This window comes from Odocoileus virginianus, unplaced genomic scaffold (assembly GCF_023699985.2).
Source record: "Odocoileus virginianus isolate 20LAN1187 ecotype Illinois unplaced genomic scaffold, Ovbor_1.2 Unplaced_Scaffold_3, whole genome shotgun sequence".
Lineage (NCBI taxonomy): Eukaryota > Metazoa > Chordata > Mammalia > Artiodactyla > Cervidae > Odocoileus > Odocoileus virginianus.
This window is the reverse complement of record NW_027224265.1, coordinates 2,801,351-2,816,868: the sequence shown is the minus strand read 5'-3', so window position 1 is coordinate 2,816,868 and position 15,518 is coordinate 2,801,351. Positions and strand designations below refer to the sequence as shown.

At 40.0% G+C, this 15,518-nt stretch overlaps 1 protein-coding gene across 3 annotated transcripts in view; it reads right to left on the bottom strand.

The window, feature by feature from the left end:
- The window catches only part of KCNN2 (potassium calcium-activated channel subfamily N member 2), a 480,003-nt gene that overhangs the window by 685 nt on the left and 463,800 nt on the right, over positions 1-15,518 (bottom strand). For all 3 annotated transcript variants that reach the window (XM_070462358.1, XM_070462356.1, XM_070462357.1), the window contains 2 exons: positions 9,477-9,604; positions 3,195-3,264 (listed from right to left, as the gene is read on the bottom strand). In XM_070462358.1, coding sequence (XP_070318459.1) covers positions 3,195-3,264; positions 9,477-9,604 — 198 coding nt within the window. The remainder of the gene's footprint in view (positions 1-3,194; positions 3,265-9,476; positions 9,605-15,518) is intronic.

The following is a 15,518-nucleotide window of genomic DNA, read 5'->3' as shown; positions in this document are numbered from 1 at the left end:
AGCTATCAGAGCTTCAGGGCTGGTCTCCTTTTGGCAACTTGCAGGGCAACAGGGGTGTCAGCTAACTGAACACGTGACCTGGCCAAACAAATCGGTGTGTCTGTTCAATGCCAGGACTTAGAAAAGTAAGATCTTAGGAATTAATGTGATCCAGTTGCAGAAAATGGTGTACAGGTATTGCTGGTGGTATGTCCAAGGGTTTTAAGTGGTGTGCAGAGAGACAAATATGTTTTGATTTTATATTTATGTATATACTTTTAGGTATATAGAAAAGTTAGCAGGTCAAATTCATTTTGTAACATGTAATACTAATTAGGGCAAGGCTGATTGTTATAAACAAGCCAATTTTAAAGAATAATGCATAATAGTGCAGATGGTATTGGGATATAGCAGACATTTTGACTGGAATATGAATGAAGTTTAGGACAAACTGATTTGATCGAGTAATTTAGTAACTTAAAGCAATTAAAAATACCTAAATATCTTTTTGCTGCCTTATGTTCCAAATTGTAGGCTCTCCTTTGGGTCAAATAGAATTTTTACAGATAACGAGCAAGAGAATAAAAGTTAGAGGACATACTAAAGTTACCAATCCACCTTGTTAGCTATGGCTTAATTAGAACCAAGTGGTTTGAAATATGGAAATGCTTTCGGTGTCCTAGTGAATTTTCCAACTGGTTGTCCTGATCAGAGGGTATTCATAACTGACTCCCAGTTATAGTTCTGGAAATAGGAGACAAGAGACAGGGAAAGAGGACTTCAGTGCTGACCAGCTCAGAACCAGACAGGGAAGAGGCTGATACAGAAAGGAAAGCTGGAGACGTTAACCTTGGCCCACCGCAGCCTTTTGCAAGCCTCAGACCTTTATGGCTAAGCCTGCTCTCCTATCATACTTCCCTCTATAATACATGCTCTTATCCTGCTTAACAACCTCTTAGGGATGATAGATGAACTTACTGAATAAGGAAGTTGCTGTTCAGAACACAGGCAAACCTTCCTGGGTTTGGCCAGGAAGACAGTTCATTAACTCTATGTTTACTACAGTCTTGAGACTATGTGAGACTATTCATTCAGTGAATATTAAACTCTTTATGTCATGGATAGTCCTGCAGTAATAATAAGCATGGCACTAAAGAAGTAACTGAAAGACACAGCCTCTTGCCTCACAGATAATTTTACTTCAAGAGTATATTTATTATGTATAATAGCATATATTATAGTGAAATGATATATATTATATATATTATTTTCAAGTGACCTCTTTTATTTTTTCATAAAAATACCCAATTTCTTTTATCATTCAATCTAGGAGTGATAATAAGAACCTGCTCCTTCTCTGTTCACAGTGTGTCCCAGTGAGAACCACGGGTGTAAGTATTAGTTGAGCACATCTTCAGGCCTCATACATATGTGCTGTCCAGCTTAAATGAACTATACATGATCTCCTAGGGGTTCAGTTCAGTTCAGTTGCTCAGTTGTGTCCGACTCTTTGCGACCCCATGGACTGCAGCACGCCAGGCCTCCCTGTCCATCACCAACTCCCGGAGTTTACCCAAACTCATGTCCACTGAGTTGGTGATGCCATCCAACCATCTCATCCTCTGTCGTCCCCCCCTTCTCCTCCTGCCTTCAATCTTTCCCAGCATCAGGGTCTTTTCAAATGAGTCAGTTCTTCGCATCAGGTGGCCAAAGTATTGGAATTTCAGCTTCAACATCAGTCCTTCCAATGAACACCCAGGACTGATCTTCATTAGGATGGACTGGTTGGATCTCCTTGCAGTCCAAGGGACTCTCAAGAGTTTTCTCCAACACCACAGTTCAAAAGCATCAATTCTTCAGTGCTCAGCTTTCTTTATAGTCCAACTCTCACATCCATACATGACTACTGGAAAAACCATAGCCTTAACTAGACGGACCTTTGTTGGCAAAGTAATGTCTTTGTGTTTTAATATTCTGTCTAGGATGCTCAAAACTTTCCTGTCAAGGAGTAAGTGTCTTTTAATTTCATGGCTGCAGTCACCATCTACAGTGATTTTGGAGCCCCCCAAAATAAAGTCTGACACTGTTTCCCCATCTATTTGCCATGAATACATGTAAATCTTACTCGGTGGGATAAGTCACTAAATACTTCACTTCTATTTATAAGATATCAAATATTCCACTCCAACATATTTATACAGTATGTATTACTGATATACACTAAAATGAATTTAATTAATGGGACTAGGACAAATAGGTATAATTTTTGAAGAATATAATGGGGGCCTTGTAAAGGACATAGTTGTTACAGCAAACAAACATCAGAACACAGGTCTGACTGAGAACTGCCTTTTTCAAAGCGTTCATGTTAACAGGCCCAACACATACATAAATGCTATTCTAATGCCTCATTTAAAATTTAGAACATTGAAAGGAATGTTGTCATTGTTGAAAAATATTCATATTTTGAAGTGTAGTTCACCTGAGAGGAACAACCAAAATAAACCAGAGAAAACATCTAATCATGATATAAGAATTGGGGACTATTAATGTACTTTAAGAAAGTAGTATGAAGACATATAGACCAATGGAACAGGACAGAAAGCCTATTGTTCAAAATAGGTAAAAAAAAATTTATTAGTGAGTTCTACTTAGCCTTGAAAGTGAAAGTCACTCAGTCTTGGTCTACACAGGCCATGGAATTCTCCAGGCCAGAATACTGGAATGGGTAGCCTTTCCCTTCTCCAGGGGATCGTCCCAACCCAGGGATCGAACCCAGATCTCCCACATTGCAGGCGGATTCTTCACCAGCTGAGCCACAAGGGAAGCCCATTTAGCCTTGAACCTCATAGTAAAACCCAAGACCTGGTTCTGCCCTCACAGGGATGAGACTAAGTCACATATAAGCATCCCAAAGGTATTGTCTCATATATTTATATTTCATCTCATATATTTACATTTATATTTCTAACTGAACTTCCAAATCCCTGCAAGCAGGAAAGCTTTCAGAATGGGGCTGAACATGTGTAGAGGGAAAGTACACATCAAGCAAGAGTTTTAGAAGAATTCTTCTAAGTTGGGCTGTCATGTCAGTATGATCTGTTGGTTTGACTGGGTAAATAACTTTGGGTGGCTGCCTCCTGAAGTGTTACTGGTTTCTGTGTGTGATTAGTTCCAACAGGTGCGAATACGAGGGCTGAGACCCCCAAGCTCACCTTTGCCAGGTCCACCAAGGTGTTTGCTTGGTCGTTCAGTTTCCTCTGCTCCATTTTTACACTTCTTAATCTAAAAGACAGAATCTGAAGTCAGAAAGTTTTTCTTTTTTTTCTTTTCTGCGACTATCATAAGCCTTCCAAAGAGCATGCACAAAATTGACAAGAGCAAATAACTGCATGGATAATGCCTTGAATATTTGGGGGTAAAGTCCCAATTGGTTATGTATCTGGTACAATGAGAAGCATGCTTCCCCAACACCGCAAAAAGGAAGGGAGAGAGAGAGTAAGAGATAAGGTGTCCTTAGGACAACTGTTTACCAGGGAGTCAAAGTTGAATTGAGAAAGGCTCATAAGGCTTTAACCATATGAGAAAAGCCAAAACATTCCTTAAAGCCCCAGTATCGTGACAAATAGACATAGGAAGAAATATGCAAAGCAACTGGAATCTTATCAGTGTTGGCGCAGGAGCACCTTCCTATGTCTACGTGACTAGATACAGGTGTTAGCCCTGTTTAGTCTGAAATGGATTGGGTTAGGTATTTGAACCTGATGAAACACAGTGATAAGTGAGATTCTCATTAGCAACAAGAAAACTTTTATTCAACCAGCAGCAAGATAACTCAAAATACATAATTCTCTTATTCTTCATTGTATTTATTTCACTTGACTTTTACACTGCCACTGAATTTGAAGGGAAGCCAGACCATTTCCTTGGGAGAATTTCCCTTCATTTTTTATTGTAGATAAAAGTCACAGGACAATTAGAGTGTCTGACAGATGGTCTCTCTTCTACTTGTAAAGTTACTTTTAGAAACTTTTAAATAACATTGAGTATATCTGATTGACAGTCATAAAACCTTTTTTCTAAAAAAAATTCTGAATGAGTACCTACTATGCTGTAACTTAGTGACAACGATATTTCAACAAATATTTATTCAGTGCTCATTACCTAGCAAGAAATTCAGATTTTCCAACCAGAGAAAGGCAGTCTATTGCTCTTTAAGTCAACAATTCAAAGCTATGCTCCAAGAGAAACAGTTCTCTCTGAGCTACTTCATGAAAACCCATGCTAACCTTATTACTCTGGAGACCAGTCATTTTACAAAGTATAGTGTTAATGCTGGAGCATGTATTCTTGATTATTTCCCAATTTAAATGAAAGGTAATTGGCTAGAAGGGATACAAAAATTCACAGGGCAAGATTTTACTGCCAGGGAGATTTCTGTAACACATGTTCACAATGCTCAGTGATTTTTTCCCCAAAATATGGATCTTCAATATGCCACCAAATCTGTCCAGAGTGAAAAGACAGCTCCTCTGCCAGTGAGCGTTTAAGTGACACCTGCTTCCAACACGATCTTTACCAATCTCAAACAGGCTAAGGTCAGATCTTGTGATTGTGACTATGTGTTTCTTTATTAAAAGTCTTGGAACTAATGTAACTAGCTCCTTTTTATGCTATTATAGTAATGGAATATGTTTTAGTCTAAAAGAAATTTACAAACACATATTTAAATCTAGTATGTTGTTGAGAAATGTTTCTCTAAGTACTGAAAAGGGTTACAGTTCTTGATGTGTGCCTTTTAAAAAGAGTGAAAAAAAAAAACCCCAAACACAAGCAAACCAACTTTAAACAGGTGTGGGTCATTCTCGAGAAATGTATTAGAGAAAATAACAGTGTCAGACAAGGACTCTATGCTTCTTGGCCCTAACCTGACATTCAGTTTCCATGTGTGTGAAAAGAAGAGGGTTAGATTGGGATTTTCTTTCTGAAGGGCTGGATTTATACCAACGGAGGTGTTCTAGATGACTAAGTGATACTCAAGCAAGACATTAAAAAACACTAAAACAGATGGAGAGAGAGTTATTCCCTTTAATTCTCTTCCAATTCTTGAATTATTATAAGAAAAATCTCCCAGGCTAGTCCTATCCTGTTTTTATCTCCTAACACCTGCTCTTCCCGTTTTTTTTTTTTAAGAGGGAGCAGAATCTCAGCTCAGAGCTCTCTGCAGGCAACAGCTTGTGGCTTGAGTTCAATACCAGTGGCTTAGTTGTCAACCAATTTACTGTTCTCTCTCTCTCCTTGCTGGGAGTGACATATTTTTAAATCCACTTATGACAGGGATTTATATCAAGTTTCTTTTCAGATTTAGGGCAGTCATAGCAGAACTGGCACATGAATGACTCGAAGTTTGCGGCCACGGGATGGGAGGTCTCCAGCATCGGGTCAGGACAGCGCAGTTCTGAGCTCTGCCAGCCTGCTAGCAGGGCTGGTGCTGGGCCCCTGGCTGAGGTGGGTCTTCCCCCTTCCACACAACATACTTCTCTTGGCTAACGCTAGTATGCCTCTGACAGTAGAATTTTGCCCATTTCATTTTCTGCTAATCTGGAAAGCTGATGTAGAGTAGGCTTGAACTTAAATCATCTTGCCGTGTTGCCACTTAGACTGCCTGTAAAGCAGAATTGGTTCAAAAAGCCTATGTAAGCTGCAGCTGCCAGAATAAAAGGTAACATGCAGGTGTGCATTTTATTTCTCCCCCCACCCAAAAAGAAGAATAAGAAACATATGTTGATTTCTTCCTTGTGAACTTCACTTATCACAGGAAAATATCATGATTTCGGAACACATTTCCACAGCAGCAATCAGACTACTAAAATTCACAATAAAGGGTCCGCTTGGATGCATGCAGCCGGTAGGAAATTCTGCGAATGCTGAAAGGAGCGGCTCACACAACTTACTTCCGCGCTCTATGTTTCATTTTGTTGAAATAAAAAGACAAAACAAAAGAAAAGAAACTGTAAAATATTCTGGAACAAAATAACACAGAGTGGTGTTCAGTGCGCACAGGGGGCTCGATTCGTTAGCTGGAAGGTCCTGTTAAGATTCTGCAGGATTTGGGCATATTGATCAGAGAGAAACACTATTCTGTTATGTCATCACCCTTTTGCATTGCCACTGTACTTGCCCACCTGAAAGCACATAGCTTCCTCCAGAACTAGAGTTCGGAAGGAAGAACTTGGATCAAGTTATCTTGGCCTCTTTAAAACGTGACAAAATAGGAGATGTTTTTGCCTAGTGTGAATAGAATATAGTTAAATGGATACTACTCTAAACAACAGGATTAACACTGTTTTTGGAGGGGGTACATCTTTTCCAAGTCGAGGCTATTGGGAAGCCTTGTTTTCTGAAAGGTGGGTAATCTAACACTCTCTGTTATAGAAATTATTGGATTTCGTGACTTTGAGACAAGTGCATGTTAACTGATGAGTCTCTAACTGAGACTTAAGAATGAGAAGCTGTAAAGTTGATACCAGAGAAAGTGGTAAAAGTTACAGAAACAGAATGCTTCATGCACTAAGTGACGATCCCCAAAGACAGACAGGGTCCTAAAAAGAGGACACAGGCCTGCAGAGTTAGGCATCCGTCAGAGACTAGAAAGTCCTGTGCCCGGGAGAGAGGCCGTGAGGCTTGGGAAAGAGAAGGACAGCTGAGACAGAGGAGGCTGGTAGACGGGATAGAGCTCCTGCAAAGCTCTCAGGACAAATCAGAGAGCAGAGGCCAGGAGAGCTCTAGTAAATGAATGGGTACATTTCCCCTCAACTGGCAAGGTCCGATTTCCCCCGCTACTGATGGACGAGGCTGGGCAGTGAAGGCAGTAAAGGCCATGCCCGTAGGAATCGAGCCCTATGTGCTTTCCTTTATGGCTTCACTCACTAAGTTCAAATGAAAGGTAATTATGCATAATTAGAATAATCTAGCCCCACCCAGCCCATCTACTTTTCACAAAGTTGTAAGGACCCTCCCACCTCAAAGGAAACCCCATAGTCCCAAGACTAGTTTACAAAACAATTTATCTTTGAGTTGCTTGAAGCTCATCTGCTTTAGAAGTACACACAGCTACAGAAGAAACAATGAGAAATGTCTGAAAGAAGCAGAAGAATCACGTGTGGCTTCCTCTGCCCAAAGGCAGCATGCTGAAAGACACACGACACCTACACCATGAAACCCTTCACCTCAGGTCAGGTCAGCACGTCTTGTTGCAATACACCAATTGGTTAGGGACAGCTTTTATACTTAGTTTCCCCAAATATTTTTTTGCCTTTTTATTATAGAAATTTTCAAACCTACAGCAAAGTTGAAAAAATTTTACAATGAATATCGCCTAAGTTGTCCCCCAACGTTTTGAGTGTGAATGTATTCTGAGCTTAAGAGGTCTATGACAAACTTATATAAATACATAAATAACCACCATTTATACATGGCTTCAGAATTATGAGGAAAACTGTCAAAGTGTTTATTTGTTTCAGTTCTATGAAAGTTTATCAATGCCATCAAAGGCAAGTGTCACATTTCACTATATACTGAAGACACAGTACACTAGCAGGAAGGGATACTAATATAATCCCAGAGGACATGGGAGGTGTGATTGCTGAACCCAAAGACTGACCCATGGGCTCAATTCCACATCACCTCTCATCCTTTCAGCCAGGACACTACATTGTCTCACAACCACAAAGGTACATTTTCTTTTTAATAGATCTGAACAAAATAGGTTAGCATCGAAACGTTCAAGTACAAAGAAAGAATTCTCCGCAGTATACCATGGGCACCTCTTGTATGAACGCTGAGGTTACTGTGTTGTTTGGTTTGGGGGGGCATGTAGGAACGATCACTCTAAGAAAAGTTTACCAGGTGACTCTTGAGGGGGAGGTGAAAGCTTAGCATCGCTCAGGGGACCCACTCTCTTAGGTCTAAGCCTCAAGAAATCAAGATGTGGAGGTAAGCAGGCCAGGTGTGGTACCTAGCTTTAAAGGCAGCTATGACTCTAGGAAGCAAGCTTCGGCTTGTGAGTTGGGTCTTATACAACGTTCCTCTCTTTCACTTTTACTCTTCCCCAGACTTGGAAAGAGTACTTTCTTAACATTCTTTTCTTTGTAATGCGGAAAATGCATAGTTGTGTGTGTCCCATCAAGTCACAGAGCTGAAGCAGAAATAGTGTCACTCCAGTGCAGGTGGCAGTGAGGAAAGCACATATGTGGATCGCTAAGATGGCAGTGAAGACCAGCTACTCGGCTGTGTGTGCAGAACCTCCTATTTTAGAGCTCGGGTTCTTGGATTTTATTTTCATTAGGGAAGGGAGCAATTTCTATAGAAATACATGTATGTCTATAAATATAGACACATTCCACATTTTCAGTGTTACCTCTTTAAAAAGGGCAGTGGATGGGCAGGTGAAAAGGTAGAAGTTGAATGCTTGGTGATTTTCACAGAATGTAAGTATAATATACATATGAATTACCTAAATAAGTAAAATGAAAACCTCAACCTCAGAACTTCCTGTCAGCTGTGCTAATTAGCTCTGAGAAAACACATCTCACTCTCTAATCTGGATACCTAGTATTTACCTACCTTTCCATCATTACCCTGGTAGGCTGCATGAGAAAAGTCAGTTTTCTGACCCATCAATGTGATGCGTCTGCCCTTCTCCATATAGAAAGGGCATTAAGAGCAAGGCTGCATGACATCACAGCTGACACCCACATGATGTACTTACGGTAATGATGCTGCCAGCCTGGGGGGAGAAAGACCTGGTGCTTTCAAATTATCATGGAAACTTACTAGATAGAGATGTTTGCTTTAAAGCCTATGATGGTATAACAATAAAATGGTATGAATGACTTAAACAAATTGAGTAACTGTGGCTTGGATAAAGTCTGAATAATGACGAAAGAGTGCAAGGCCTATAGGAACTCTAAAATCAATAATGAACATATAGCATATAGAAAATCCCCCAAATCCTGATTAAAAACTAATTTAAAAATTCAAGTATTAAATCAATTGCATGTACTACCTTCATATAAAGATGTTTGGCAGTATGTTAAAAAAAACCCAAGTAGATCATAAAATGTTAAATTTCTTTCAAAGTTTTGTACTAGATACAAACTAAACATCTTAGAGCAAACTATATGAATAAATAAATGCAAAATTAAGATTTTAACTGAAATTATTCCTTTTATTTAAAAAAAAGAAACTGAATAGACACTTTAATTAATACATTATGTGGCTATTCTCCCAATAATAAATGATTTTTCATCATAAAATGAACTGACAAATGAAATTCTAAGAAAATTTATGGAATTATTAAAATGCCAAATAATGTCTTCTGGGAACAAACATGATAATGTTCTCTTTTTCCCTCCCTCATGAAAGAAGAATAAGCAGGTGCAAGAATTAAAACCCAGAGATACCAATGCAGAATGAAAGTGAAGAATGGTACTTACTGATGAATAGCTTGCAAGAATTTCCGTTGATGTTTTCTGACTTTTGCATGATCTATCTTTTTTACTAGCTTTGTATTTTTGTAAATTAGCCATGTTTCCCTGAGTACATTGGCAGCTGCATTTTTCACCTGTTAGGGAAACAAACAAACACAGCTGGTGATCAGTTCCAGAGCAGAATCCTTTGCAACTTGGTTGGGGGTCTATTCTTCAGCCTGATGATCACGGTAAGCTCTAGTGCTGCTTAGTAACTCAAAATCATTTTCTTGAATCTGTGCCTTTTGAAAAGTACCTATATCTGTCTGAGAACACTTACCTTGAAATTTGAGGGGCTACTGATCTCTTTTTTGGGCTAACCTCCTCCATGAGGAATCTTTCATTCACCACTTAAAGAAAAAAAGAAGCAGCAGCAGCTACTGCTTTCTTCACCTTGTACCTTAATTGCTTTCTCCACGCTCTTCATTTCCCCGGAGAAGGGCGAAGTGCCAGAAGGCCAAGGTTCACCTTGTCCTTTGCAGCTTGTTCAGCATTTCTGGCTGAGCCCTACAGGAAGGGCATGTTCCCACTGCTGAATGTACAAGGAGACCCAGTCATCCAGCCTCCCGGCATGACTTAGCACACGGCATGCTTGTTAGCACACTTTAATCAACCGACAGAGTCTATGCTGTCAAGATTTTGTTGGTAATTTAAATACACTGTGTTTCACATGGACAGGACAAACCCAAAGGATGTCAGTAACACTGCCAAAACTTATCGCGGCTGATGGAAAGTGTGAATACTTCCTAGTGAGACTTCAATCACTTGCTTTCTTGATTCGTCTTTAAAAACCCCTGCAAGTCCTCTTTCTTGTTCATAAGATGAGAACTGATGACCCAGAGCTTTCAACTGTGCTTGTTATAAGCTACTTATTCTGCGGTTGATCCATTTAATTCTTTTGAATGGTAGACAAAGGATGTCTCACAAGGAGAACTGCAAGCTAAAGGGGGACTGGGTGGAGGAAGACAACTTTTTAAAGATGAAATAATATCATTTGCAGCACCATGGGTGGGCCTAGAGCTTGTCATTCTGAGTGAAATAAGTCAGACAGATAAGTGGAAGCATCGTATGACATCCCTTATACGTGAACTAAAAACACATGATACAACTGAACTTATTTATAAAACAGACTCAAAGACTTTAGAGAACACACTTATGGTTGTCAGGGGAATAGATTGGGGGAATGAATAGTTAGGGAGTGTGGGATGGACACGTACACATTAATATTTAAAGTGGATAACAAACAAGGGCCTACTATATAGCACAGGGAACTCTGCTCAATGTCATGTGACAGCCTGAACTGGAGGCAGGTTTGTGGCAGAATGGATACATGTATACGGACACACATACAATGTGTATGTATGGCTGAGTCCCTTTGGTCCACCTGAAACTTTCATAACGTTGCTGATTGGCTATACCGCAATATGAAATAAAAAGTGCTTTTTTTGTTTTGTTTTGTTTTTTTAAAGGCAGTGTCGTGGGGAAAGACAGAATGATGAGCTGGGCTTCAGAAACAGATTTTAAGTCCTTGACTTTGGACCAACCAAATCAGGTCAAGGAGGTTAGCTAACCTTGTAGAACTTGAGTTTTCTCTAACATGAAAAGGTTAAAGAGAAGTATTGTCAGTACTTTTCAGCGCTTAGAATTATAATCAGAGAGAGTATTATAATTTACCAAAACTATGGCCCCAGTAGGCATGTGTGTTTTTCCACTTTAGCAGAGAAAGCATCAGCCTTGGTGGCTGATGGTGAATCCTTTTCCTTAGTGCTGAAATGCTTTCTTTTTGAGTGAAACTGTATTGCTAGAACCCACTTGAAGAAAATGGCTGGTATCTTAAGACTGCTTTTAGTTGTGACTTCCTTTGGATATTCATTAGACTCTGCACAGGGAACAGTCTCCAACCAACAGAAAAATGACTGAAGCATGGGATGCCGAACACCTGCAGTGCATGTGAGTGACATCACCACCACCCACAGTGAAGTGAAAAGGTGCTCCAGTTAGTGCTTGGATCCTCACTCTTATGCAAACACATTTCTCTTCCTCACAGAGGTAGGAGTCTGTTCAGAAGGCTCTTCCATCTGGCACTGACATCCTTTGTAAAGGTAAGAAACTGAATATAGTGTAAATTGCTCAGGTTGGAGGACCCAGCTTTTGTTTAATTTTTATTTGGCTGCTGCTGCTGCTAAGTCGCTTCAGTCGTGTCTGACTCTGTGTGACCCCATAGACGCCAGCCCACCAGGCTCCCCCATCCCTGGGATTCTCCAGGCAAGAATACTGGAGTGGGTTGCCATTTCCTTCTCCAATGCATGAAAGTGAAAAGTGAAAGTGAAGTCGCTCAGTCGTGTCTGACTCTTCGAGACCCCATGGACTGCAGCCTACCAGGCTCCTCCGTCCATGGGATTTTCCAGGCAAGAGTACTGGAGTGGGGTGCCACTGCCTTCTCTGATTTGGAGTATAGTTGATTAACAATAATGTGTGAGTTACAGGTGCACAGCAAAGTGATTCAGTTATACCCATACAAGTATCCATTATTTTTCAAATTATTTTCCCATTTATTTTGTTATAGAACATTGAACAGAATTTCCCGTGCTACACAGTAGGCCCTGGTTCGTTATTTATTTGAAATACAGCTGTGTGTACCTGACAATCCTGAATTCCCAGTCTATCTGCCCTCATCTACCCTTTCTCCCTGATCACCGTAAATTCATTTTGTGTGTTCCTGTTTTGTAAATAAGTTCATTTGTATCATTTTTTTTTAGATTCTGCATATAAGCAATATCATATGATATTTGTCTTTGTCTGACTTACTTCACTTAGTATGATAATCTCCAGGTCCATCCATGTTGCTGCAAATGGCATTATTTCATTCTTTTTTATGGCTGAGTAATATCCCATTGTATATATGTACCACATCTTCTTTATCCATTCATTTGTTGCTGGACACTGAGGCTGCTTCCACATCTTGGCAATTGTGAACAATGAACACTGGGTGCACATATCCTTTCGAATCATGGTTTTCTTTGGATACAAAACCAGGAGAGGAATTGCTGGACCTAATGTAGCTCTGTTTTTAGTTTTGAAAGGAACTTCCATACTGTTCTCCATAGTGGTTGTATCAATTTACATTCCCATCAACAGTGTAGGAGGGTTTCCTTTTCTGCGCACTCTCTCTAGCATGTATGGCTTGTAGACTCTTTGATGATGGCCATTCTGACTGGTGTGAGGTGACACCTCACTGTAGTTTTGATTTCCATTTCTCTAATACTTAGTGATGTCAAGTATCTTTTCATGTGTTATCTTGGCCATCTGTATGTCTTCTATGGAGAAATATCTATTTAGGTCTCTGGCTCATTTTTTTGGTTTGATTGTTTGTTTTTGATATAGAGCCATATGAGCTCTTTGTAAATCTCATTAAAGAATATTATCATTTCGTTCTTTCACATGGAGCTGTCCAGTTTCCTGGCACCACTTACTGAAGAGTCTGTCTTCTCTCCATTGTCTTGCTTCCTTTCTCATAGATTAACTGACCATAGGTGTGTGGGTTTATTTCTGGGCCTTCTATCCTGTTCCATTGATCTATATTTCTGTTTTGATGACTTCAGCTTTGTAGGAGGACCTTGTTTTTAAAGAGTGGAAAGGGAAGTGACCAGTACTGCCCGGGGTTAGGACAGGCCTTTTCCCACTTAGCAAGGAGAAGGGCTGTTTACTGGAGGTCTCAGCTCTCTGAGCAGCTGTACTGCCTGGAAGACTGGTAAGGGATCTGGTATATCCTCCCTTCCTGGTTTTATCAGCTCAAGACACAGAATAAGAACCTAGAACACAGACTGGCGAGGCAGCTAGAAAAGTGGGTAAGCAGTACTGAGAAAAAACATGGCAGTTGAACATATGAGTGTTTGCAACAGAACATAGCAATTGATTTTGGTTTGGATTCTCATCTACAAAGAGCAAATGCCAAATTGGTTAAGTCCAGAAATTTTTCAAAAGTGATCCAATGCTCATCCTTAATGTATTTTAAAAGGTTCTTTGGGATGGTAGAGGACTAACTGGAGGGGAGTTGAGGTGGGTTATAGTTGAGAGTTCTGACAAGACACCTGCTCCTTGGAAAGGAAAGCTGTGACAAACCTAGACAGCATATTAAAAAGCAGAGACATCACTTTGCTGACAAAGGTCTGTATAGTCAAAGCTATGGTTTTTCCAGTAGTCATGTACAGATGTGAGAGCTGGACCATAAAGAAGGCTGAATGCCAAAGAATTGATGCTTTTGAACTGTGGTGTTGGAGAAGACTCTTGAGAGTTGCTTGGACAGCAAGGAGATCCAACCAGTCCATCCTAAAGGAAATCAACCCTGAATACTCATTGGAAGGACTGATGCTGAAGCTCCAATACTTTGGCCACCTAATGTGAAGAGCCAACTCACTGGAAAAGACTGGGAAAGACTGATGGCAGGAGAAGGGGATGACAGAGGATGACATGGTTGGATGGCATCACCGACTCAATGGACAGAGACAGTGAAGGACAGGGAGGCCTGGCATGCTGCAGTCCATAGGGTTGCACAGAGTCGGGCACAACTCAATGGCTGAACAACAACAACAAAGAAATTTATACTACTAAAAGTATTGGGGTGGCCAAAAAGTTAGTTCAGGTTTTTCTGTAAGATGTTACAGAAAAATCCAAATGAACTTTTTGCCAACCCAATAGTAATAATCACCAGATGACTCCAACCCACTTCACAGGTATAAAGGACATGACATATTATTTTATAATTACTAATTACTTTTTATAATTGCTAATGAATCAGCATATATTAAAGTAAGGTAGTAAGGTAAAATATATTTTTAAGGGAAACAATACTTTATAAACCACAAAACCTCTTACAGCTGATTGACTTTTAAGTGAATATCTGCTTTGTTCAATCCTACAAAACACATATAATTAGAGCATTATATAACAGGCTACTTTGTTTATAGATTTCCTTTGATTTTCACTGCTTTCTTTTTCAACTTATATATTTCCATCTTTTTGTCTTTCTCTTGCTTCTTCCCTCAGGGGCTTTTATGAGTGCAATACTTTGTCTTTTCCAAAATTCCAGGGGAAGGAACATAATCTGTTTTAAGATGCAGGAGGGCTTCTTAACTCTCATTCTGATAACTACAGTAAACTGTTGCTCCTTATACTATGGGTGATACCTCCAGGATGCCCAGGGAGAAACAAAGGTCACTAAGTCTGTGCAGCTTAGCAGGACATGTGCTCCCTGCCCCTGCAGCAGCAGAGACGGATGTGCTTAGGGCACCAACCTTTCTCACCAGCCTGGTCCTTCTTTAGACCAGGTGCCTCGGGCAGAGTGAATGGAGCAGGGCAATGGCTCCATGCATTTTTTTCAGCCTACTAGGATATGTAGCAATGCACGATATAAAAGCTGTACAAAGTAAAGCCTCCCAAACTTCTGTTCACTTGCTGAGAGACCTGCAAGAGACAAAATTACGTAACTGCACAATAGTGTTCTTATTATGGATCTGATTGAGAATTCTTACAGGATTGGAAACACCCACTGTGGACATTAATATGTATAATTATCCTTCATGACACATCTAGCGACTTGAAAAATTATGTCTGGGCTCTCAGAATTGCTTGTTTTCGGGTTTCTTTCCAAAATGTAAAGTAACTAGAGGGCCAAACGCCAAGATTTACTCTTGGTTCAGACCCGAATGTACAGTAATAGTGATAGATTTCCCAAAGCTTTAGCACAGTAAACAAACTGTCTCTGTAAGGTGATTTGCTAGATATCTGTTAAATAGCTGGTCCTGTCTTACTAAGCCTACTGATAAGTTATTGGTATTATGCTTTCTTTTTGAAATCCTTAGAATATTCTGGTTACGTAGGCCACTGGCCATTTTTGAACTGTAATGTGCCATGTAAGTGGTTGTGACTACATAGGACAGTCCTCTGAATGTTACTGCCCAGTGAATTGTATGTTCTACTTTCAAACATTGCATTTTGCATGGTGAATGT